The 23,848-nt window shown below is 37.6% G+C and overlaps 2 protein-coding genes across 3 annotated transcripts in view; both read left to right on the top strand.

The window, feature by feature from the left end:
- The first annotated feature begins 4,957 nt into the window (after positions 1 to 4,957).
- Positions 4,958 to 13,998, top strand: ccm2l (CCM2 like scaffold protein). The gene is made up of 10 exons (XM_059527483.1): positions 4,958 to 5,167; positions 7,277 to 7,435; positions 7,513 to 7,596; positions 7,827 to 8,010; positions 8,248 to 8,861; positions 10,209 to 10,338; positions 10,508 to 10,571; positions 10,873 to 11,023; positions 11,487 to 11,625; positions 12,695 to 13,998. The coding sequence occupies exons 1-10, from the start codon at positions 5,138 to 5,140 to the stop codon at positions 12,973 to 12,975; spliced, it is 1,836 nt and encodes a 611-aa protein (XP_059383466.1). The 5' UTR covers positions 4,958 to 5,137; the 3' UTR covers positions 12,976 to 13,998.
- Positions 13,999 to 17,229: 3,231 nt separating this feature from the next.
- cables2b (Cdk5 and Abl enzyme substrate 2b) overlaps positions 17,230 to 23,848 on the top strand; it is a 34,895-nt gene continuing 28,276 nt past the window's right edge. The window contains exon 1 of one of the 2 annotated variants that reach the window (XM_059527480.1): positions 17,230 to 17,774. In XM_059527480.1, coding sequence (XP_059383463.1) covers positions 17,272 to 17,774 — 503 coding nt within the window. In that variant the 5' untranslated portion in view covers positions 17,230 to 17,271. The remainder of the gene's footprint in view (positions 17,775 to 23,848) is intronic. The other variant, XM_059527479.1, reaches the window with a different exon arrangement.

The following is a 23,848-nucleotide window of genomic DNA, read 5'->3' as shown; positions in this document are numbered from 1 at the left end:
TGTTTCATGAAAATGGTTTTGGAAGCCACTTGGAACATAAAACTTGCAAACGTGTTTGAGTTGCATTTCACAGAAAAAAAAAAAAAAGATTGACAGTGAATTCTAATCCCGAATGTGAACTCCCTTTATGGTAACTAGAGCAGTGAGTCTTGGTTTGCTCCGTCCACAACCCTCAAAACCCTTTTACATCTGTATGTGTTCATTGCACTCATTATTTTGTTATTTGGAAGGGGGCGGCCATTGCTGTGGTTATGAGGAGTTTAGATTCTGAATTTTTGGGGGCTTTGTGGTTTGGCAAGAGTGAATGCTCTACTTGGCCATGAAAAGCTGCCGACTATTTGGGACAACAATGTTTGTGTGAGTGCTTGAGAGAAAGAAAGACTTTTTTGTCACCTCATAAAATCTTAATACCTCTTTTTAGTTTTAACTGCTTACCCTGCTCAGCCCTTTTCCATGCTTTTTTGAGTAACAGCAATTGTAAAGAAATCACTGCAATTACAAAACCATCACAAGACATTAGCTGAAGTGTTTCTCTCTGTCTTTCTCACTCCCTCTGTGAGGTCTTTGAGGTCTTGCTTGATGCATGGAAATTCTATTGCCTGGTTAAAAACCAAGCAGAAAAACCCAGAGTCATGGTGGGTAATTGCCAATGACAAGAACCCTGCTGTCCAGTCTAAAGACACTGATGGAGAGCAAATGATGCTTGGGGGCTGTAATCATGCTGCCCTATAATGGGAACTTCACACATACATGGATTTTATTGTTGGAAGTCATGGAGTAAATGTATTTTTGTTCATAGTGCCTGTTCATTGCTCTATGGTGGTTTCCACACCTTGCTCAAATCAGGGGCCGGTTGCACAAACTGCTTAGACGAATCTTAAAAAAATTTTCAAGATTGGTCATAGCTTTTTAAGGTCAGTTACAAAAAAGTAGCTCTGTCTAATTTTGAATCCTAAAAGACTAATTATCCCTTGGCTAACTGCTAGTTGTTCAAACTAGTTCTTAGGGGCTATGTTTATGCAACTGGACCCGATCACAAATTAGATGTATTACTGGTAAACTAAGATGTTTTCACACGAGAAGCAGAATCCATTTAAATATTCATAAAATGGCTGTAAACCTCTTCCAGGAGCACTTTACTAGCTAGCTTTTAACATATTCTCTAACTATGATACTTATGGAAAGTTGGTATAGTGGCACTACTTGTGTAGTGTTAGCATTTTGGATTGATTCCTTCAGCTTGTATTGTATCTGGATAAAAACGCCTGGTTAAGGAATACATTTAAATGTCAATGTAATTTGACAAGGAAGCAGTTTACTTACAACTAAAATTAATTTAGTTAATTTAAAATTAAAGAAGCGGAAAGCAATTGTATAGAAATTGCCACAGTGCATTATCCATCCATGAACAGGATAAACAATTATCAATGCATGAATCAAACTCACTCTGAATGCTAACAACTTTTGCCCTGGATTTCCAAGCATCAATCTTCAAATATAGCCTGTATATGAACATAAACAAATCTTATAAATGATTCAAATTACTCCTAGCAACAGTAACTTTGTTTAACCTACACTCAAAAACATCACAGGAGATAGATCACGTGAAATGTCACGGAAATTCAAGAGTCGCTGCTTATTTTAATATAGTTAAACTTGTTTTTTCTAGCCTCGTCACAGTACTGCCATTTGATTTGCTTAATTTGTACACTATGGAGATCATTTTAAATTTGAATCAATCGAGACTCATTTAGAATGAATTAACTGAACTAAAAACTCGCTCCAATTAGTGATTTGCTGACTTGAAAATTGATTTGGATTTGTGAACAGGTTGATCAATATTAATCAGCTTAAGAGAAACTGGACATTGCTACCAGTGTCGGAGTTCATTCAGTTCAAATGAGAAACTATATGGTTTTATGAAATGGAGTAAAAAATAAGATATTATGCTTTGTAATGAAATAAAGAAAAAAAAAACACTTGAGAACGTACAAAGTAAACATACTAAGTCAATGTCACTAATGAATATGTCTTTCTCTCCCATATTACGTGAAATCATTCTACATCATTCCATGTTTAAAATATAGGCTATAGCATGTTACATACAATACACATAAACATCTGGTGACAGACCGAGAGCATGAGACACTGGCTGATGAATGTCGTATCCTTTGACAGGTTGCTGTGGTAACTGCAGGATCATTAAGCATGGCTGCAGGTATATGTGATGTGTGTCTGAGTGTGTTTGTGGTCTGAGAGCTTTTCAGCGTGGCCCCTCTCCTGAAAACTGACCCACCATTAGCTCCCTCCTCCTCCACTCATGCCCTTAAGGGGGTCAACAGCATCCTCTACTGTAACAATGTGCACACACACACACACTGTGGTTCTCCAGGTCAACAGTACACTCTACAAGAGAAAACGCTTCAGGTACATGTACAGCACATGTAATGCAGTTTGCATGAAATAAAATATAGCTGAATGGAGCCAAACTTAAATGAGCGTTTTAGTGAAACGTGGAGATCTGCTCCTTTTTGACCAGAATATGAAGATCAGGTTAACCTTGACCATCAAATCCCAATGTTTCTGCTCTTTTTTTCAAATATATAATTATTTATTAATGTGAAAGGCATAGTTCACCCAAAAATGAAAATTACCCCATGATTTACCCTCAGGCCATCCTAGGTGTATATGACTTTCTTCTTTCAGATGAATAAATTCAGAGTTATATTGAAAAAATGTCCTGGCTCATCCAAGCTTTATAATGGCAGTAAATGGTGGTTGAGATTTTGACGCAAAATAAAGTGCATCCATCCATCCATCATAAAAAGTGCTTGAAATGGCTCCGGAGGGTTAATAAAGGCCTTCTGGAGTGAATCGATGGGTTTGTGGTAGCCTACTCTAGTGCAGTGGTTCTCAATTCCAGTGTTTTCTTTTGCAAAAAAAAAGTATTCTTGTTTTATCATAAAATCACAGTTGAACCACTGATGTCAAATGAATTAGTTTAATGATGTCTTCATTACCTTTATGAGCCTTGAACGTGGTAGTTGTGTTGCTGTCTGTGCAGGATCAGAACCTCTCAAAAAGATGAACAAATGGCTTTGGAACAACATGAGGGTGAGTAATTAATGACAGAATTTTCATTTTTGGATGAACTAACCCTTTAAGGATCACTTTTGATTGCCCTATGACTTCAAACACAAAAACAGACTGCTTACTCCTCAGCGTCCTTTATGGCCCAGATCATCTGCCACTGATTTCAGGGACTAACTGGCCATTGGCCCAGTATGACATTGTGATCCGTTCCTTCTCAAACTGAGCTACAGTACCAGCATGTTCCCCTAGGCTGTTTAACAATCCAGATCAATCCAAGCAATCCGAACTGCACATTTCTCCGTGACTTTAGGAACGATTCTGCTTGCCCTCATCATAAAGTTTCATTACATTCCTTTAGTAAATGTCATCGGGCGTAGTGAAAACTGCAATGTTGCACACAGTAAAATTAAATAGACAACTCTTTCATTTCGACAAGGGTAAAACAGGTCAACAACTGCAATATTATTTAGAAAACTATAAAACGCTCTTCCTGTATAGAATATGTAAGGATATAACGTGGGTTTTTGTGCTGCTCGGGGCAGTGAGTGAGCATGCCGTCTCTCTGCAGGTGATTAGCTATCCGCTATTCTCATACCGTGACCGTGTAGCTTCACGTTAAAGTGCCACTCCCCATTGAAAACAAACTGATGGCCCACACTGCCCCCCAGTGTAAGCTTTGAGGAATTGCGAGAATCATTGGCATGACTGAGCTGCATAAGGTCACATTCAAACGCTGAGAACTGATTTGGTGTTTCTAATAAAAAATGACCAGACTAGAACTGTAAATCTCTCATTATACTATATTATGCTATACTGAATACATAAATCATGGATTTATCATGGCTTTTTGTCGACTTGTTTTCTGTCAGCACAAACTGTATATGTCTGTTTGGCAGTGACACTGGTCTCATTGATGTGTTCTTATGCACCCTAGGTTTCGAGTGAAAAATAACATTATTTGTGGTCATTTTTGACAGTGAAGCACATACTACTGACATGTTTACCTAGTGTAGCTTCTTTGCTGAAAAAACTATAGAAACCATCACAGAATTTTTAATGGAAACTGTAAAGGTCCCTGTGAGTCTCTACTGGTAATTTGCCTTCTCCAACCTTCTATTGGTGGCCTATTTAAACCTGTCAGTTTGAATGGAATATGTAACAAAACACACTACAGATTTTCTTTTTTTTATGGTTTCAATGGTTAATAGTTTATTCGTTGTAATTGTATTTGTAATGGAAACCATTATAATTTCTGTGATTTGTTACTTTTTTCTTCTTCTTCTTTTCCAGCAAGGTTATCCACACCTTATATTTGAAATATATGCTAACACTGTCAAAATGCGCCACTGGCAACTAATTTTTTTAATTTGGCTAAATACCGTCAAAAAATTTGACACATAGCTGGTTTTTTGTTAGTTGCAGTTGTCTGTTGATGTCTCAGTTCTATTTGTTTCTTAGCATTGTAACATCAAAAATCAACACAAAAACTATTTTTTATTTATTTAAACAGTGTCCTCAGTGAACTGAAACTCGTATGGAAATGTAAAGTTGTATTTTAATATTTGCCAGGAAGAATTTGGGAATTTGTTTTGTTTTGCTTCATAAATCTGTGTTTATATAATTTAAGTGTGTGAAGTTTTTGAACATAGTCTTTTTGTTTAGTGTCAATGCATTAGTTTCACTTGTCCACTTATTTTAGTAGTCTCTGTGTGTGTGTGTGTGTGTGTGTGTGTGTGTGTGTGTGTGTGTGTGTGTGTGTGTGTGTGTGTGTGTGTGTGTGTGTGTGTGTGTGTGTGTGTGTGTGTGTGTGTGTGTGTTTAAGGGCCCATTTTGTGTACTGTATGTGTTATCAGTAGTTAGAGTGTGGAGGTGTTTGGGATTTTAGATCAGAGTCTCTGGTGGAGTTTCCTGTCCAGCAGGAAGTGTGTTTCCTGCACAGTCCTGCCTGGCTCCAGAGGGCTGAGAGGAGATTGTGCATGTCCTACACAGGGACACACACACAAACACACACTCTTGCACACAGCTAGCCATCGAGCTGGTCAATATGGACTATGAGCCCAAGCGAGCCAAGAAGGTAGGTTCTTCAGTTTCATTACACATTGAAACTAGCTGGATATACAGATAGGGATATTTCAAAGATGTGTGTTTGAAGTGTGTCGCAGATTTTCAATAAACCTGATCATGTGACCTCTAATGTTTATATTTCTTTGTACCACATGATATACCAAAATACATGTGTGGGTGATAACTCATTTTTTTATTTAATTTCTTATACGCATACTTATACATTGAAACAGGATTAGGGTTTGTTGATTATAATGAAAATAAAAGATTCATATGAATTTTACACCATGCTTCATAAGTAAATATGCTTCAAAACACTAAAAGTAACTTCTGTAATTTTTATCTATTACTACACACAGATGTTTTCATGTTCCTAAACACATTTTCTATAATTGCTGTGGTTTATGTCTCTCTCAGTCTTAACATTCTGGACAGTTTTACCTATATGCAACACCTGCTTTACAACCTGGCATTCTTCATATTTTATTTGTTTCATGTTTCATTTTTATTTTATATATATATATATATATATATGGAGTTCCAAAGGACAAAGTACACTCCCTCCACCCAAAAGGTATAATAATCTGTCCCAGAGAGTATTTAATTATGATCTATGGCAATTTGCTGTGTGATGTACCAATTTTTCTAAGTTTCCAGAGATTCAGAGCCGATTAGCCTCAGTTTAAAGCCTCAAGGGACAGGAGTTTGCTGGTTACAAGACAAACACAAAAATACACTCCAAGGATTTCTTACATAGTTATAGGCCATATGCAACAGCTTCGGTGTCATATCCAGCACTGATCACATCAGAAATGTGTGGATTGTCAAACATTTAAAACAAAGAAACATTGTGGCATAAAATGAATCACACATATTTTAAGATTCTGCTCTATTTCTGGGTCACTAATTAAACAGAAAATCCTTTGAGCCATGGGACACAGCAGTATAAGAGGCCAATTATAGCTTCATATTATCTTCAAAGGATTAGCTTATTGTGTATTTCTGTGGGGGGGGGGGGGGGTCATTGTAGATGAATAGAGCAATAGTTGTGTTTAGGTTTAATGATGGAGTCATGCAAGGTGGCTGATTTATTGTTTTGAATTTGCCTTTCTTAATGCGTTTTGACTAACTCCCAGAAAGCAGTCAGGATGATTGATAAGCCCCATTAGATCACATCTGATGTGAACACACACACCGTCAGCGACATGATGTGTGTGATTGATACACATTCCTTAAATTTTGAATTCTTTTCCTCACACACATTACACGTGCACACTGTATAAACCAGCAGGTTCCATATCTAACAGCTGTCTCGCTGATGTCATAGTTTGAGCAGCAGGCTGATGTGTGTTACATAAAAGCAGATTTAAACAGGCTTTCACAAATCTAACGTCAAGCAAGTCAAATTAAATGTTTGTATTCTAGATAAATTCAGATCTGAAAAGAGTTCCTGGTGCTATTAACACAAAGCTCACATTACTTGAATAGTACGGTGCTGTCTGAATATTTAGTATTGTGTTTTAGAAAACTACAAACACATTTTGAAGACACAGGGGAAAAATTGCAACTATTTATCTCGCAATTCTGACTTAATATTCTAACAATACTGAGTTTATATCTCATAAATCTTTATATATATATATAGTCAAAAATGCAAGATATAAACTCACAACTGAAAGAAAAATTTCTGATTTGTGAGAATAAAAATTGCAATTACCTTTTTATTTTTTATTCCACACAGAAAAAATAATAATAATAATTATAATTCTGAAACAAATCATAATTTCGAGATAAGCTCAGGTTTACAAGAAAAATTCTGAAAGAATTCAGAGTTTATATCTCACAAATTCAGACATTTTTCTCAGAATTCTGAATTTATATTTCAGAATTTTGAATATTTACGAACTAGCAATTCTGAGTTTATATCTTGCAGTTATGACTTTTTGCTCAGCATTGTAAGAAAAACTGGGGAGGGGGGGGACTAGCCCATTTCTGCCTCAGAGTGAAAGGAACTTTCAACTGCACTTCATATATCACAATTGCTTTTTTCCCCTCATTATTGCAAAATCTCTCATTGTCACATTACATCTTATATCTCTAATGCAAACTCTTGCCTCAGGGCTTTGTAAAGCGCCTGGTGTTCTCTAAATCTAGCCGGCGACAGGCAGACAAAGGCAGTGTGTACCGTAGACCCCTTCACACTGTCCCCCTCTACCCACCTGACTACCTCATCCACCCAGAGAGACTCATCTACGACTATGTGGAGAAAGAAGTCAAGGTTAGTCTGACAACACAACACAAACAGATCACATTCACATGGAAACATCAACTGAATTTTATGGATGTTACCAACAGCTCCTGGGACACTTGACATGGGTGTCATGTTCCCTGAACCCGTCGAGCAGAGACGAGCTGCTGCAGCTTCTGGACACAGCCAGGGTGAAAGACATTCTAATGTTGTTCAGAAGATGACTTAAATGGATAATTCAGTAAAAAAAAAAAAGATAAATAGATTTAAAAAAAAAAAAAAAAAAAACTTTGAACTTTAAAAAAAAACAACATAAAGCTGATTCAATTGTCAGATTTAAAAAACTATAATTTTTTTATTTCTTTAAATAAAAACCACGAAATTAAGCAAAATGATACACTGTGTCTGTCTCCATCTGTAGAAACTGAGGGTTTTGCCTCTGAAGACCAGCGTGGAGCAGGATTGCATTCTCAGCCTGTCTGCTCGCTGTCTTCTGCTTACCTGGAGAGACAATGAAAAACTGTTGCTGAGAATCCCCACACATGAAATTGCTGCTGCCTCTTACCTGCGGGACGATGCACTGCACCTACTGGTGCTCAAAACTGGTCAGTAGGATATTGGGAACGATATACAATACCAGATGGTTACTATCTTTTCTGTTTACGTAAATTTGATTAGGCCTACTGTAAATAACAAAGCACATGAAACCAAAGCAAGTGGACTGTATATAAATTGGAGAGAGATACAGCACAGTTTTAGATTGAATTGCCACAATGAAACATTTGCAAACTTTTTAAATAAATAAGAATGGGATGAATCTTCAATAATGTTTATATTCTCAGGTCTGAATGTGGACACTGTACTAGCCGGTGACAGTCTGGAGAACAGGCCCACTGGTTTGGAGAGCCGCAGACAAACTATAAGCAACACTGACCCCAGGCCTGCAGGGGGCACCATGGAGCGCCGCCACACCATCTGTGGTGTGGACTGGAAGCTCTCATCCCGCCATGAGCCTAGAAAGAGCAGCGTGGGTGGAGGAAGTGGGACAGGGGGTGGAGGTGGTGGTGGTGATGGTGACAGCCTAGAAGGGAAACATGTGAGCGGAAGTTGGGAGCGTAGACAGACCCGGAAGCCGTGCGGAGGTAGCTGGGAGAAACGGCCAATGAGTGGGAGCTGGGACCGGAGGCCTGTGGGGGGCAGCTGGGAGCGTCGGGGAGGTGGAGGGGTCATAGGAGGTAGCTGGGAAAAGAGGCACGGGCCTGGAGCTAAACCAGGTGGAAGCTGGGAAAGGAAACACACACCAGGTGGGAGTTGGGAACGCAGGCAAGCTTGCACAGGGAGCTGGGAGAGGGGAAAGTCCTATGGCAGCTGGGAGAGGAGGAACCATAATCCTCTGGAGCCCATGCCATGCCCTGATGCCTACTGCAACCTCATCATACTGGCCGTGGAGAACAGGGTGAGGTTATTCAGCCATTTAAATTGATGGATGAATAAATGTATGGGTTAAAAAGCCTTTAATGTGGATGGATGGAAATGTACGAACAAGCAATTTATGGGCATGGATCGGAAGATAAAAGGGTTAATAATTGAATAATGGATGGAAGGATGAATCAGAGAGTGGGTGGTTGGATGGATGGATGAATAGATGGATAAATGAAAGGGTTAATAGAGTATGGATGGAAGGAATGAAGGACAGAAAAGGGTTAACAAGTGAATGATGGGTGAAAGGATAATTGAAAAGGTTAATGATGTTAATGGATGGATGGAAGGACAGATAAAAAGGTTTAAAAAGGATGGATGAGCTGAGGGATGGGTTAAAAATCTGTTAATATGGCTGGCTAGAAAAATGGATGAAAGGGTTAATAACTGATGGGTGGATAAAAGGATTAATGAGTGATGGATAAGTGGGTGAATGGATGGATGAAAGGCTTAATAGGTGGTGGATAGATTTATGGATTAGTAAGTGAGGGATGGGCTAAAACATTCAGATGGATGGATGGAAATAGATTATTAAGCACTAGATGTATATGGATCTGTGGATGGATGAAATTGATTAATAAGTGAAGAATGGATGGATGGATGATGGATGATGGATGAGTTAATACATGATAGATGGGTTAAAAGCTATTAATGCAGCTGGATGGATGGATGGATGGATGGATGGATGGATGGATGGATGGAAATAAGAGATGGATAGGTGGGTGGAGGAATGGATGAATAATTGTGGGTTGGGTTAAAGCCAGTAATGTGGCAGGATGGATAGACAGCATTTCACGTGGATGGATGCTGGTGCTGGATGAGTTAATAAGCAATGATGGATGGATTGATGGACAATACAAACATTGTAGTTGTGGCATTTGGAGAAATGAATCATTGCTGACGTATAAATTTAAGGTGATTGTGATGAATGAGAAAGTCTTTAATCAGTTGGTGTGAGCTTCAGGAATATGAGTGCCTCACAATGAGCTGTAGCTGCGCTCCTGCAGTGACCGTGCTGACGAGATGAGTTGTGTCAGCTGTGATGTAAACCACGCGCTCAGAGTAGACTCCCCTGTGATGTAATGCCCAGACTTATGTAAGAGCATGCTGTGTCAGTGCTCTGTGTGCCTGTGTGTGCCTGCGGACATTAATATGGATGGGATTGTGTTGAACCACCTTACCGTCTGGCTGCTTTTGTTGGTGTGCAATATGTGTGTCTGTGTAAGAGAGAAAAGCAGAAAGGCAGAAGCATTTAAAGTTGAATGTAGCTTTTAGACACTCAATCGTTTTCTCTTCATTTGATTCTTATGTTGATAACACACAGGATGCTGCAGAGGAGTACTGCGCGCTCATCTGTCAAATGTTTCAGATCATATATGGACATCAGACCATTGAATGTGTTGACAGGGCAGGATATCACTACACCATGCCTGACCGCTATTGGCTACAGAGAAGTGAGTGACATAACTATCACTCTTTAGCATCCAGTTAACCAACTTCAACATTAACCAACTTCAACTGATCATAGTATGTTTTGCAGCATAAATTCAGTTGCCATTTTAAAAGCAAAAAAAAAAAAAAAAAACATTTTGTCCTTCTCCCTCCCATCAATACTTGTCCAAGGTGACAGCTGCCTTACTGACATGACATATGGCTATGACACAGACTTCAGCGGCTGCAGTTCATAGTGAGTGTCTGTTCGTGCATTATGAATCATGAAATCTGTCTTTATGAATTATTCCCTTTCTTCAGTTTGTACATTTTGATTTTGTAAATCATTGTCTCAGTTACTAACAGAAATATAAATAACGACCACACCAGTCGCACCCCCTAAGGACAACCCTGGCTGCAGTCTAATATTTTTGCCATTTAGAGCTGGAGGGCACATATTTTTTAAAAGCTATTTTAATATATGTGAGAAAACGGGGGTGTGGTATTAAAAATAGCATTTAAGCTCATGATTTCATGTGTGTTATCTCTCCTCACAGTGATGGTTCACAGGAAGCATTTGATCCGTATTATAGTGAGAACTACAGTGAGAGCTCGTCTCTCTCCTGCCATGAGTCACATCGAAGCCTGGCCTCCACACACAGCGACTCTGAGCCCTGCAATGCCAGTCTGCAGGAGTACATGATCATTGTAAGATGCTTACACACATAAAACTCACCAAACTCACCACTCTACTCTTAAAAATAAAAGATTCCTAAAGGTGGTTTTGTCAGCAGTGCCATAGGAGAACCATGTTGGGTTCCCCAAAGAACAGTTCTTAAAGGGATACTCTACCCCAAAATGAAAATGTTGTCACTAATCACTTACCCCATGTCGTTCCAAACCCGTAAAAGCTATTTTTAATGAAAACTGGGAGGCTTGAGACTGTCCCATAGACTGCCAAGTAAATAACAGTGTCAAGGTCCAGAAAAGTATGAAAAACATCGTCAGAATCTGCCATCAGTAGTTCAACCATAATGTTATGAAGCAATGAGAATACTTTTTGTACTCATTTCTATTTCTGCGTGAATGATGCATTGCAGTTATCCATAATATTATTGTCACTTTATAGTTCTGTTGTATTATAGTTCTGTGTCCTGTTCTCATTGGTTAGTTGAGGAGTAAGCTGTTGCCTCAGGAGATACAGCAGTTTGCTCTGTTTCTGAGAGAATACAGACTTGGTGCTCCGATAGAGCAGTTCTGCACTGACCTGCTGCAGCTCTATGGAGACTCACGCAAGTTCCTGCTCCTTGGTGAGAAATTCACAACACAGAATACAAAAAGTCACCATCTCTCTTTCTCCTTCTTTACCTCTCTTGAGGAATTTGAGTGCCCCAAGGAGCGTGTTTGTACTACATAATGTTTATTTCGTTATGAAGTCTATAGTCATATTTCAAAAGTCATGATTGATCGGATTTGGCATTGTATTCAGAGTTTGTGTAATTGCTGTCTATCATTAGCTCATTAGAGGGATTAGAGTAGCATAAAGCCTAATTAATATTCATGAGCACCTGGCTTTCACTGGAGCAGTCATGGTGCAACAGCATTTCCAACAACATCACACTTTCACAGCGTGGCAGAATTACAAAACTGTCTACTAACACTAGCTGCTTTGGGAAAGAAACATGATACAGCCTATAAATAACTCTATGGCCATGATTCAAAACTATAAATAACTCAGTAACTGTGATCCCAGATTTGTCACAAATACTTCTTTAGATAGTGAGTCATTAAATAATCTAAATGGAGTGTACCACAAATTCCCTCTGCAGCACAAATTTGTCCAACCCGATTAGAAAGACCTTGTAGATGTTACTTCTGAAGTGAGTTGGTAGAGGATAACGCAAATTGCAGTGATTGTGTCCAACAGAGACACAATTACATAACACTCACTGAGCCACTTATACCTCTGCTGACCGTAAACTCATCTAACCTGACACGCAAGCAAAAGGCTGAGTCAGCTCGATACAGATCTGGACGAGTGTGAGACTGTCTGCGCTTTCGCCATTCGGACCATTCAGTATTGTTAGTGTGAATATATAGAGTAGAGTAACAGTGCTGAATAGAGACAATTAATCACAAACTTGAATGCTGCCACATTCTCACAGGAAAAAGCTGTTTAAATGCTTTACGGTCACTTTTGATTAATTTAATGCGCCCTTGCTGGATAAAAGTGTGATTTACTGAACTCAAATCTTTAAATGTATTTATTGTAAGTTTTCGAAATGTTTGCTTGTTAATGTGACTAACAATGCGTATTCTCAATTATAATCAAACAGACTTGGATAGTGCATTCTCATGTATCCTCTCTCATGTGAGCAGGTATGAGGCCCTTTATTCCAGATAAGGATGTAGGAGTGTTCGAGACGTTTCTGGAAGACATTGGGATCCGAGAGGGTGGGATTTTGACGGACAGTTTTGGCCGGATCAAGCGGAGCATGAGCAACACGTCTGCCACAGCAGTTCGTGACTATGACGGCTGGACTCTTCCTTCTGTTTCCCAGGATTTTAACCGCAGAATTGATGACATCACACACAACATTGAGGCTTTGGGCTTTGAGGAGGGCAACGGAGACATAGAAGAAGAGGATTATTACCTGTGAAACATGCAGAATGACCTACAGTATGTTTATATAAGCCACTGTATATTTGAACTTGCACTGGAGAGTTTTTGAAAACAGGGTTTAGGTCACATATTTCTTTGATTATAATATAAAAGAATTCAAACTCAAATAGTTAAACATTTACAGTATATGTGTACTTTATTGGGCCACATTAAGTGCTGCTGATGAAAAATGGGCCTATTTGCATTTGTAAATCTGCGTATTATTTGCATGCAAGTTTGGTTATTTCATGTTCTGCATTAATGAGTTACAAAAGAGAACCAATGCAGCAAGGAAGTCCCAGAGAGAAAATAAATAATTCTGTATTAATTGGAGAAAAGGTCACTTAGACATAAAAGGAGAAAAAGAGAAAGCAGTCATATAATATAGTGACAGTGATGATGATGATGATGGTGATGAAGAGTTTTCTTCCAGCCAGGGCACACTACACAGTAATCTGTTGGAGCCGGAGGGTCATTGACTATGGCTGCTGTCTGTGGGGAGAATAACTCATGAAAAACTCAGCCTTGACATTCTTTCCAGTGACACTGTCACCTTGCTACAGTCTGATGCCCTTCCCTTCCCTCTTATCTATGCCAAACCACAGAAGGTTGATGGGCACTGCACCCAGCATTGGGGTTATTAAAATGGCACATGGCATCTGTCAGGCTAAACGTTTGTTATGTAATGGAACCGGGCAGAAGAACAGGGCCAGACAGGGTTTAGATTAAAGTTAAACCTCTACTCACACCCAAATAATCTTAGTAGTCAAACAGCGGGGGGCAACAGGGAACATTTGTCCCAGGTCGTGTGATGAAGAGGGCCAGCTGAGGTCCTCTGTGGAATATCTTAGACACTAGGTCAGAGGATGGAGGGCACATGCATTATTATTAAATCACTTATACTGCATTTTATCTGACAGTCCTGATAAGAATAAAGAGCTGACTGACTTCACAGTACTGTTTATAATAGTGTAACACTGTAAAATGTAAAAAAGTAAAATGTTGTGAAACATACCCAAAATGTATTTCTGTTTATTATGCTACTCCATGTAAACCTGGACCACAAAACTAGTCATAAGTAGCACAGGTAAGGGTATATTTGTAGCAATAGCCAACAATACGTTGTATGGGTCAAAATGATTCATTTTTCTTTTATTCCAAAAATCTTTTGGATATCAAGTAGAGATCATGTTCCATTAAGCTATTTTGAAAATCTCCTATCATAAATATATCAAAACTTAATGTTGTATAATTAATATGTATTGCTAAGAACTTCATTTGGACAAATGTAAGGCGAATTTCTCAATATTTAGAACTTTTTTTTCTTTTTTGCACCCTCAGATTCCAGACTTTAAAATATATCTGCCAAATATTGTCCTATCCTAACAAACCATACATCAATGCAAACTTAAGCTTTCAGATGATGTATAAATCTCAATTTCAGAAAATTGACCCTTATGATTTAATAACAAAGTGGCAGAAACTGCATCTCCAGTCCGTCATTTTCTCTCTCTTTTTTTTATTTTTTTTATTTTTATTTTTATTATTATTTTTTTTTTTTATTGAATATGCATTAGATAACAAGGACATATAAAGAACAGAACAAATAGAACATCTACAGGAATTAAATTATAGCAAGTATATGTAAAGCTTCACATATATAAACCAAATCTAATAATATATATACATATATACACACATACACACACACATATGTGTGTATATATATAATAAGAAAAAAAAGGAATACATAGAGGAAACATATATACATATATATATATATATATATATATATATATATATATATATATATATATATATTTTTTTTTTTTTTTTTTTTTTTTTTTTTAAAGCAATACATAGAGGAAACATTATGCATCAGTGGTAATACCAAAAATATCGTCATAATATTTCAGGAATCTGTCACTTTTCTTGTTTTTAATTAACCTTCTGACTTCAGACATGCATCAATCTCAATACAAAAATGAGGAAAAGTAGGCTGCGATTTAGAGAATTTTTGCTTGTGAATAAAAAACTTCCCAAACAAAATAAAAAAATTTACAATATAATTAATTGAAGTGCTAGCTTTATCTTCTTTATAGTAACAGATTATATCCTTTTAATTGAAAGGATTTGGAAGAATCAAGGTGCTTGCCAATATGAAGATATAACCTATTCCAGAAGTTACTAGTTTTTTCACATTGGAAAAATAAATGAATAAGTGTTTCATCCTCATTCTCACAAAATGAACAAGAATTGTCAACATTCATATATTTTGCAATAGTATCATTCACTGGGTATATTTTATGTAAGATCCTAAAATGAACTTCCTTAGTTTTATTTGAAATACAATACTTATGAGGTAACATTCAGGCTTCCTTCCAGTCTATATGTTCAATAAAAGAGGCCCAATAAAATTTGCCTTTAGCAACATAATATTTTTTACTCTGAAAAATATGTCGAATATGCTTATTATTACATTTCTTACTAAGTATATTCCATCTAAAATCAAATCAGGTTCTTTGGTGATACTCTTATTAAAGGTTAGATGACATTTAACAAGTTGACTTAGACCAGAAGGAATTGCTTTAAGCACTGCATTATATTCTTTAAATGGTAAAGGGAAATTATGAATAGACATAAATTCTTCATAAGATAGAAAATTACCAGATTTATCAAAAATTTAGAGAATTCCAATTATATTTCTGTTAAACCAAGAAGAGAGAAAAACAGATTTATTCTTAATTCTTATATTGGAGTTGTTCCATAGATAGGTTTTATGAGGTGAAAAATTGTGGGTGTAGCATAACTTCCAAGCAAGAAGGGCCTGCTGATGAAATTTAGAAAGTGAAATTGGCAATCTGTCTGGCAAGTAATTACATTTCAATATAAAGGGAAGGCCACCAATTTTGGTAAATATATAATTCGGGATAAAAAACCATATAGAATTAGGATTTGTTAAGCACTTTTTGATCCAATTTATCCGAAAGGTATTCACTGTATCACTAAAGTCTAACACTTCAAGTCCACCTTTTTTTCGACAATTTGAAAGAACTGTTTTTTTTTAGCTTGTGAGGTTTGTTTTTCCATATGAAGTCTAGAAAAATTGTGTTAATTCCTTTAGCAGTAGAGTCATTAACAAAAAGAGAAAGCGAAGGATATACAAAACGAGATAACCCTTCTGCTTTGGACAAAAGAACCCTCCCATAAAAGGAAAGGTCTTTTTGGAGCCAAAGATAAAAGATGTTTTTGGTTTTTTTGACCCGTCCAGAAAAATGTAGCTGTTCTAAGAAAAATCTAAGAAAAGAATTACAGCTTTAGAGTGTATAAAATCTGTATAGTCCAAAAGATAAAATAAAATAAGTCTTATATTGTTACAAAAAGACCTGATTGTGTCTCTGCGATCAAGTTTTACCTTTAGTCTATTAGCAAAAACCAAGGCTAAAATTTTATAATCAATAGTCAGGAGTGTAATTGGACGCCAATTATCTATTAAAAGATGGTCCTTGTCTGGTTTGGAACAAGGGAGATAATGCCTTGTTTCATTGATGCCGTCATTTCTTTTAAATAAATAGCCTACATTCTTTGTATATAAAAAGCAATGGATGTTTGATTAACTCCCAAAAATGAATATAAAACTCAACAGTTAATCCATCACTCCCTGGAGATTTTCCTCTCTTCATTGAGTGAAGTGCTATCCGAATTTCTTCAATAGTCAAATCAGAGTCACATTAGGCTTTAAAGTCAGGATCAATAACTGGAACATGAGCTTGCACTTTCTTTATAAAACTATCGCAATTTATCAAACAAATGTTTTTTATAGAAGGCTGTGAAAAAATTAGAAATCAAATTAGGATCTATACAGTTGACACCATTAATATTAAGAACAGTCAGAGAATTTCGTTTGCAGTTCCTCTTCTCTAGAGCGAAAAAATAACTAGAATTCATCTCTCCTTCTTCCAGCCATTTAGCCCTGGACCTAACAAAGACACCTTTAGCAATATCTAGATATGCTTGATTAATTTGTAGATGTAATTGCCTTAATTCTAACTCCACTTCCTGAGATAAATTACCCATCGATAAAGAATATTTTCTCTCTCTTCTGTCAGAGCGCGCCTGTGAAATTTTTTCAAACGCTTTATGACTCATCAGCCAATCAAATCCGCGCACGCTCGATCTATTTACTAAAATCCTGTCCTCTAAGCCAATCAGGTGCGAATGGGCGTGTCCATGCGAGTCGCGCCGCGGTAGAAACAGAACCGAGCAGCAGCGGACAGACACGGTTTACTCGAGAATGGCGGCTGCTGCGTGCAGTACGCAGAGCACTCTGAACCCTTGCACTGGGAAACTGCACAGAGAGCATCAGCGGAAAAGTAAAGATTCGCGGAGGAGACAAGCCGCGCTTTTGTTTCTGACTAATATATCCTTGGACGGTCGGCCTGTGCGGAACAATGTGAGCTCAGCGGGCCCAAGTGATGCCGAGTTTCAGTGCTCTGACGTCGGCGCGACTGTTAACGAACTGTCCGCTGCGGCAAGTAGCGATGGGACCTTCTCCAGCCTCTCTGTGCCCAGACTCGGGCTGCTCAACGTCCCGCCCATCCTGGTTCTGCCGTCGGATTCTGGGTTCAGTAACGCCGGGAGTACCGAGATGTTCCTGGAGAGGGAGAGGGGCTCGTTCTCCTCGCAGAGCAATCTCCTGTCCCCGTGCAGTCTGCAGCCCACTCCGCTCGGAGCGCGGAAGTCTCCGACCCTGCTGTCAGTGCAGAGCTGCGGCTCTTCGCTGGAGTCTCGACCGCGGTGGGTTCTGCACAGATTTCTTTACGTGGGGTTCACTTTAGAGCTAATGCGAAATAGGACAGTTTAATGCATTCTGATAGTTTAAATAAACTTCTGAAACAGACAGTCCAGTTGGCCGTGTCTCAAAATCTAGTGAGCTGCCTAACTAGGCAGCCTATTTGGGCATTATGTCATGGGTACTGTCAAGGTGGCAAGTTACTAGGGTAATAAGGTAACGTTATGTTTTTGATGTTATTTGAATTTGATCTTAAAACTAGTGAAGCTTCAATTGTTTCATTGTTAATATTAAATATTAATATATTAACCCTTTTTAAAATTAATATTTTGTTAGTTTTGTGGTCCAGAAAGTAATTATAATATTTTGTCAAAATAAAATCAGACATGTATATTGAAACATGATCAGTATAAAAAGAAAATCTTATGCTATAAATAATTTTTTGTAAGATATACGGAATAATTAAGGTGGTTCTAATGCTGCATTTAATTTTCTGTCAGAAAAGGCTATATTCTAAAAGTAATATTTTTCTTCTTTTACAATCCCATTCACAGCTTACTTTGTGACACTCATTTTTGTGATGTAAAGAAATGTAACATTTTCAAGCTTTATATTCGTGTTCTTTTTACTTATTGTATAAGTACAGAGTAATATTGATGAACAATATAAAATTGACGTGTAATTTTTGTCTAGGGCTTAATATAATTGCACAGTTTACTGAATTTTTATTTATTTTTTTATTTGTTTCTTGTAGTTAAATATTATAGCATTAATATGGAAACATAATGTAAGGTGTTAGTCATTACTCTGACCAGTCTGAATGGGAATGTTTTGTAACAGATTGACCCAACCTGTATGTTTAGAGGGAGAGGCACCATAGAGTCGTTCAGACTAAAGATACGGGTAGTTGGAAATGTTTATATAAAATGTGGCGTAATTTTGCCAACCTCAACATTAACTTCATTATTTTATTATTTACTAGAAATTTCAAAGAACTGATTACAGAGAATAATATACAATATACAGCGTATGTGTAATTTAGATGAGCTTTAATGTTTCTTCATGATTCTGAGTCATTTATCATTTCTGTCCAGTCAGAGTCTAATTTGTTTGTGCTTAAAATATACACCCCTATTTACAGTGAATGAATCATTTGGGATTACGTGATCTTTAGTTTTAAAACGCCACTTTTTCCGGTTTGCTTCCAAAATCTTTTCCAAATATCACTTTGACAATTTTAAAAGTGTTGTTCTTGTTTTTAAATGTATTAATGAACTTTCTAGTTGCACTGATGTACAGCTAGAAAATGATGGTGAAATGTCAAGCCACCACCATAGATTTTATCTGCTTGACTTTTAAATGTTGTTCCAGAGACGCAAAAGTATGCGAGAGACTGTGTTTTCATTCTCATTGACCACAGACCGAACAAACCCCTTTCTGGAATCCAGATGGCTTCACAGCCAAATAAACCTTGCCTAAAAATGGAAATTTGTGTGTGGAGTTTTCAGCTTTGGTTGGTTTATCTCACCACATGAGGAAGTGAAAAGGCATGTCATACACAGTGAGAGAATGACGTTTATGTTTTGCTCTTAATCTCAACAGTCCATTGAGCAATAGGAGGTCTTTATTCTTTTGACTGTACCTCCCCCCAAACAACTCTTCCCAATTTTACTTTATAAGGGTGTGGTTGTGACAAGACTGACAGTCATTGCAGACATTTGCTTTGCTTTATCAGTTGGAGCTTTGAGGTCAGTCCGTGCTGAATATAAGGGTGGTGGTGCTCTTCCAGTGCTGCATGCTGCTTTGTGCACACAGTACCTGCAGAGATTAAAGCTTAAGACATTCTGTCATATTCTCAGCCCTTCAAAGGGTCTCTGCAGGCCTGAGGGAATGAACCATCTCTGCACTGGAGAATAGATCAGGGCTACATGAACCTGCTTGATTCAAATGTTCCGGCTTTTCTAAAATAGTTCCAGTAAATCCAACATGCATTTAATTGACCTTTCCTTGCTTAAAAACAACCTCCAAGAGTAAGTTGTCTTTGTGGAGCGCAGGGAGTTTGAATAACTGTTCTTAGCATGGACAGTGAGAGATGTGACATTCAAAATAAAGACATAAAGATAGTTCGAATAGTACAACAAGTAGGAGCTTGTTGACCACGCTTGCCAAATTCTCAACCTCGTGCATTGTCAACATGCTTTGAGGCTTTAAACCTTTTTAAGTTTGCCTTTGGGTTATATTCATTGTTGGCATTTGAACATTTGAACAAATGGTGTGTCTTACTGTCTCTTAATTTTAATGTTCTCACATTGAGCTTTATTACACATAAATTCTATCATAATTTAAATGTGTCCTTCCATTTGAAAGTTAATTCCAACAATACTTGGAAGCTACAGAAAGTGCGCAAAAACATCACAAATATGCATCAAGCAGAAACATTTGAGAACGTTTATATATACATATAGAACATTTATTTATTTATAATGATGGAATAAGGTTTTCTGGGTTTCGAGCAGAGTAAAGGGATTGTTTACCCAAAAAAGGAACATTCTGTCATCATTTACTCACACAAGTATGACAGAATTGTAATTTATTTATTTTTTTCATGGGGAATAATCTCCTTTTTGTATTCTTCTGTTGCAAGTTAGAGTAAAATTTAAAGTTTTGAATAGTAAGTTTGAAGAATTTCTGTGCATGAAAACTTCACACTAAAGGTGGCACAAACTATTAAGTTACTTCTGCCACTAGTTGAAGCATTGAGTCTCTAACAATTAATTGTTGTCTTGACTTCTGTCACTCTTGTTCTGAGCATACTAAGAGGAACACATCTCTGTGTAATGTCATTAGTTATGTATAGTAATCTGAAATGAAAACTGTTGATTCTTCTTATTTAGGGGGAAGTCATTACATGCGAGTTAATAACTGAATGGTTGGATCCGTAATATAGGAAAGTGGCATTGATTGCAGACTGACCTTGGGCTTGGCTCATGCTCTTATGTCAATAGCACCCATGGCATAATCAGAATTTGAAGCTGAGGTGCTCCAGGAAGACACTGGATGCTATTAGTGTCATTTGGCTGTCCTCCACCTTTGCTGTTTTGGATATGCTAGGTATGACTAGATCTGATGACATGACAGTTTGAGATTTTATATATAATTCATCTTCCATGTCAACAGGAAGGCTTTCCTCACACTCTACTTGCTGTTGAAAACAAATGTTATGTGAATGAGTGTAAATTATGTTCCCTTGTGTCTACACTGAAAAAATACTGTAGCTAAATTTATTAGTTTTCCTCAAATTATACTTTTAATTTGGTTGAAATTTAGTTTGATATCAATCAAAATAGTTATTTTTGCCCAAGACAAAAAATTACATTAACGCAATGTTAAAATATTTTTATTTTACAACTCAACTTATACATTACATTTAGTCATTTAGCAGATGCTTTTATTCAAAGCGACTTACAAATAAATACAATAGAAGCAATTAAAACCAACAATAGAGCAATAATATGCAAGAGTTGTGATGAGTCTGTTATATACTGTATGTGTTTATGTACAACCCGAATTCCGGAAAAGTTGGGACGTTTTTTAAATTTTAATAAAATGAAAACTAAAAGACTTTCAAATCACATGAGCCAATATTTTATTCACAATAGAACATAGATAACATAGCAAATGTTTAAACTGAGAAAGTTTACAATTTTATGCACAAAATGAGCTCATTTCAATTTTGATTTCTGCTACAGGTCTCAAAATAGTTGGGACGGGGCATGTTTACCATGGTGTAGCATCTCCTTTTCTTTTCAAAACAGTTTGAAGACGTCTGGGCATTGAGGCTATGAGTTGCTGGAGTTTTGCTGTTGGAATTTGGTCCCATTCTTGCCTTATATAGATTTCCAGCTGCTGAAGAGTTCGTGGTCGTCTTTGACGTATTTTTCGTTTAATGATGCGCCAAATGTTCTCTATAGGTGAAAGATCTGGACTGCAGGCAGGCCAGGTTAGCACCCGGACTCTTCTACGACGAAGCCATGCTGTTGTTATAGCTGCAGTATGTGGTTTTGCATTGTCCTGCTGAAATAAACAAGGCCTTCCCTGAAATAGACGTTGTTTGGAGGGAAGCATATGTTGCTCTAAAACCTTTATATACCTTTCAGCATTCACAGAGCCTTCCAAAACATGCAAGCTGCCCATACCGTATGCACTTATGCACCCCCATACCATCAGAGATGCTGGCTTTTGAACTGAACGCTGATAACATGCTGGAAGGTCTCCCTCCTCTTTAGCCCGGAGGACACGGCGTCCGTGATTTCCAACAAGAATGTCAAATTTGGACTCGTCTGACCATAAAACACTATTCCACTTTGAAATAGTCCATTTTAAATGAGCCTTGGCCCACAGGACACGACGGCGCTTCTGGACCATGTTCACATATGGCTTCCTTTTTGCATGATAGAGCTTTAGTTGGCATCTGCTGATGGCACGGCGGATTGTGTTTACCGACAGTGGTTTCTGAAAGTATTCCTGGGCCCATTTAGTAATGTCATTGACACAATCATGCCGATGAGTGATGCAGTGTCGTCTGAGAGCCCGAAGACCATGGGCATCCAATAAAGGTCTCCGGCCTTGTCCCTTACGCACAGAGATTTCTCCAGTTTCTCTGAATCTTTTGATGATGTTATGCACTGTAGATGATGAGATTTGCAAAGCCTTTGCAATTTGACGTTGAGGAACATTGTTTTTAAAGTTTTCCACAATTTTTTACAGATTGGAGAGCCTCTGCCCATCTTTACTTCTGAAAGACTCTGCTTCTCTAAGACAAAGCTTTTATAGCTAATCATGTTACAGACCTGATATCAATTAACTTAATTAATCACTAGATGTTCTCCCAGCTGAATCTTTTCAAAACTGCTTGCTTTTTTAGCCATTTGTTGCCCCCGTGCCAACTTTTTTGAGACCTGTAGCAGGCATTAAATTTTAAATGAGCTAATTAAGTGGATAAAAATGTAAAATTTCTCAGTTTAAACATTTGCTACGTTATCTATGTTCTATTGTGAATAAAATATTGGCTCATGTGATTTGAAATTCCTTTAGTTTTCATTTTATTAAAATTTAAAGAACGTCCCAACTTTTCCGGAATTCGGGTTGTAAATAAAAGCCTAAAAACAACACAAAAACAACAACAACAAAACATAACATTCATATGTATTACTTTTACAACAATTTTATAACCTTCTAGGATATTCTAAGTTGTGGTTACCCGAACTTTCAATGGATGGAAAGAAATATCTCAAGTTTCATTAAAATATCTCAAATAGTGTTTCAAAGATGAACCAAAGTCTTATGGGTTTGGAACAACATGAGGATGAGTAAATGACAGAATTTTCATTTTTGGGTGAACCTAACTGTTGAAGTCTCTGATTCCATCTGTAGAAATAAACAAACCGAAAACAAAGTTTATTTTTCTGCCAAGCAGGGCTGGTTTTTCTTGTACCTGCAGAGTCAAGTCAAGTCACCATTATTTATAAAGCGCTTTTTTGCAATGCAGACTGTGTCAAAGCAGCTTTATAGTATTAAAAAAGGGAAATAGTGTGTCAAAAGAGTGTGTCATTCTCCTCTGGCTAGATGAAACCAGTAGTTTAATTCTAGGTTGCAACAACGTCAGATTGTGCAGAGGATGTGGTTCCTGTGGTCTTGTCCCGATGGCCTAGATGATGAGGTCTTCACTGGTACTGTTTCTGGGGCTCATCTAGTTGTCCTGATCTCCGCTGACATTTATCGCTGTAGAGGTCCTCAGGTGCTGCTCCACCATCTGGGCAGGATACGTACTGGATCCGGGTGACTGCAGTGACCATCTGATCTGGATGCAGACTGGATCTAGTGGCTACAGTGACCTCGGAATAAGAGAGAAACGGACTAATATTAGCGTAGATGCCATCCATTGGGAAGTGTTCCCAGTTCCGGTTTTCCTAATTAATGCACCCTAAAAATCCTTTAACGGAATTGAATATTAGAAATGTGTTAGTGTTATGTGTAAGCCAGGTTAAAGAGGTGGGTCTTTAATCTAGATTTAGTATCT

The sequence above is a fragment of the Carassius carassius genome, chromosome 37 (genome assembly GCF_963082965.1).
Source record: "Carassius carassius chromosome 37, fCarCar2.1, whole genome shotgun sequence".
Classification (NCBI taxonomy): Eukaryota; Metazoa; Chordata; class Actinopteri; order Cypriniformes; family Cyprinidae; genus Carassius; species Carassius carassius.
Note: the sequence above shows the minus strand (reverse complement) of the source record. Positions and strands in the feature narration are given on the sequence as shown.

Excerpts from the sequence above, each read along its gene's own strand:
- ccm2l (XM_059527483.1), top strand. The coding sequence starts at position 5,138 with ATGGACTATGAGCCCAAGCGAGCCAAGAAG. Across the intron at positions 11,024-11,486 it reads TGCAGGAGTACATGATCATT|TTGAGGAGTAAGCTGTTGCC; the intron begins GTAAGATGCTTA and ends CTCATTGGTTAG. Across the intron at positions 11,626-12,694 it reads ACGCAAGTTCCTGCTCCTTG|GTATGAGGCCCTTTATTCCA; the intron begins GTGAGAAATTCA and ends TCATGTGAGCAG.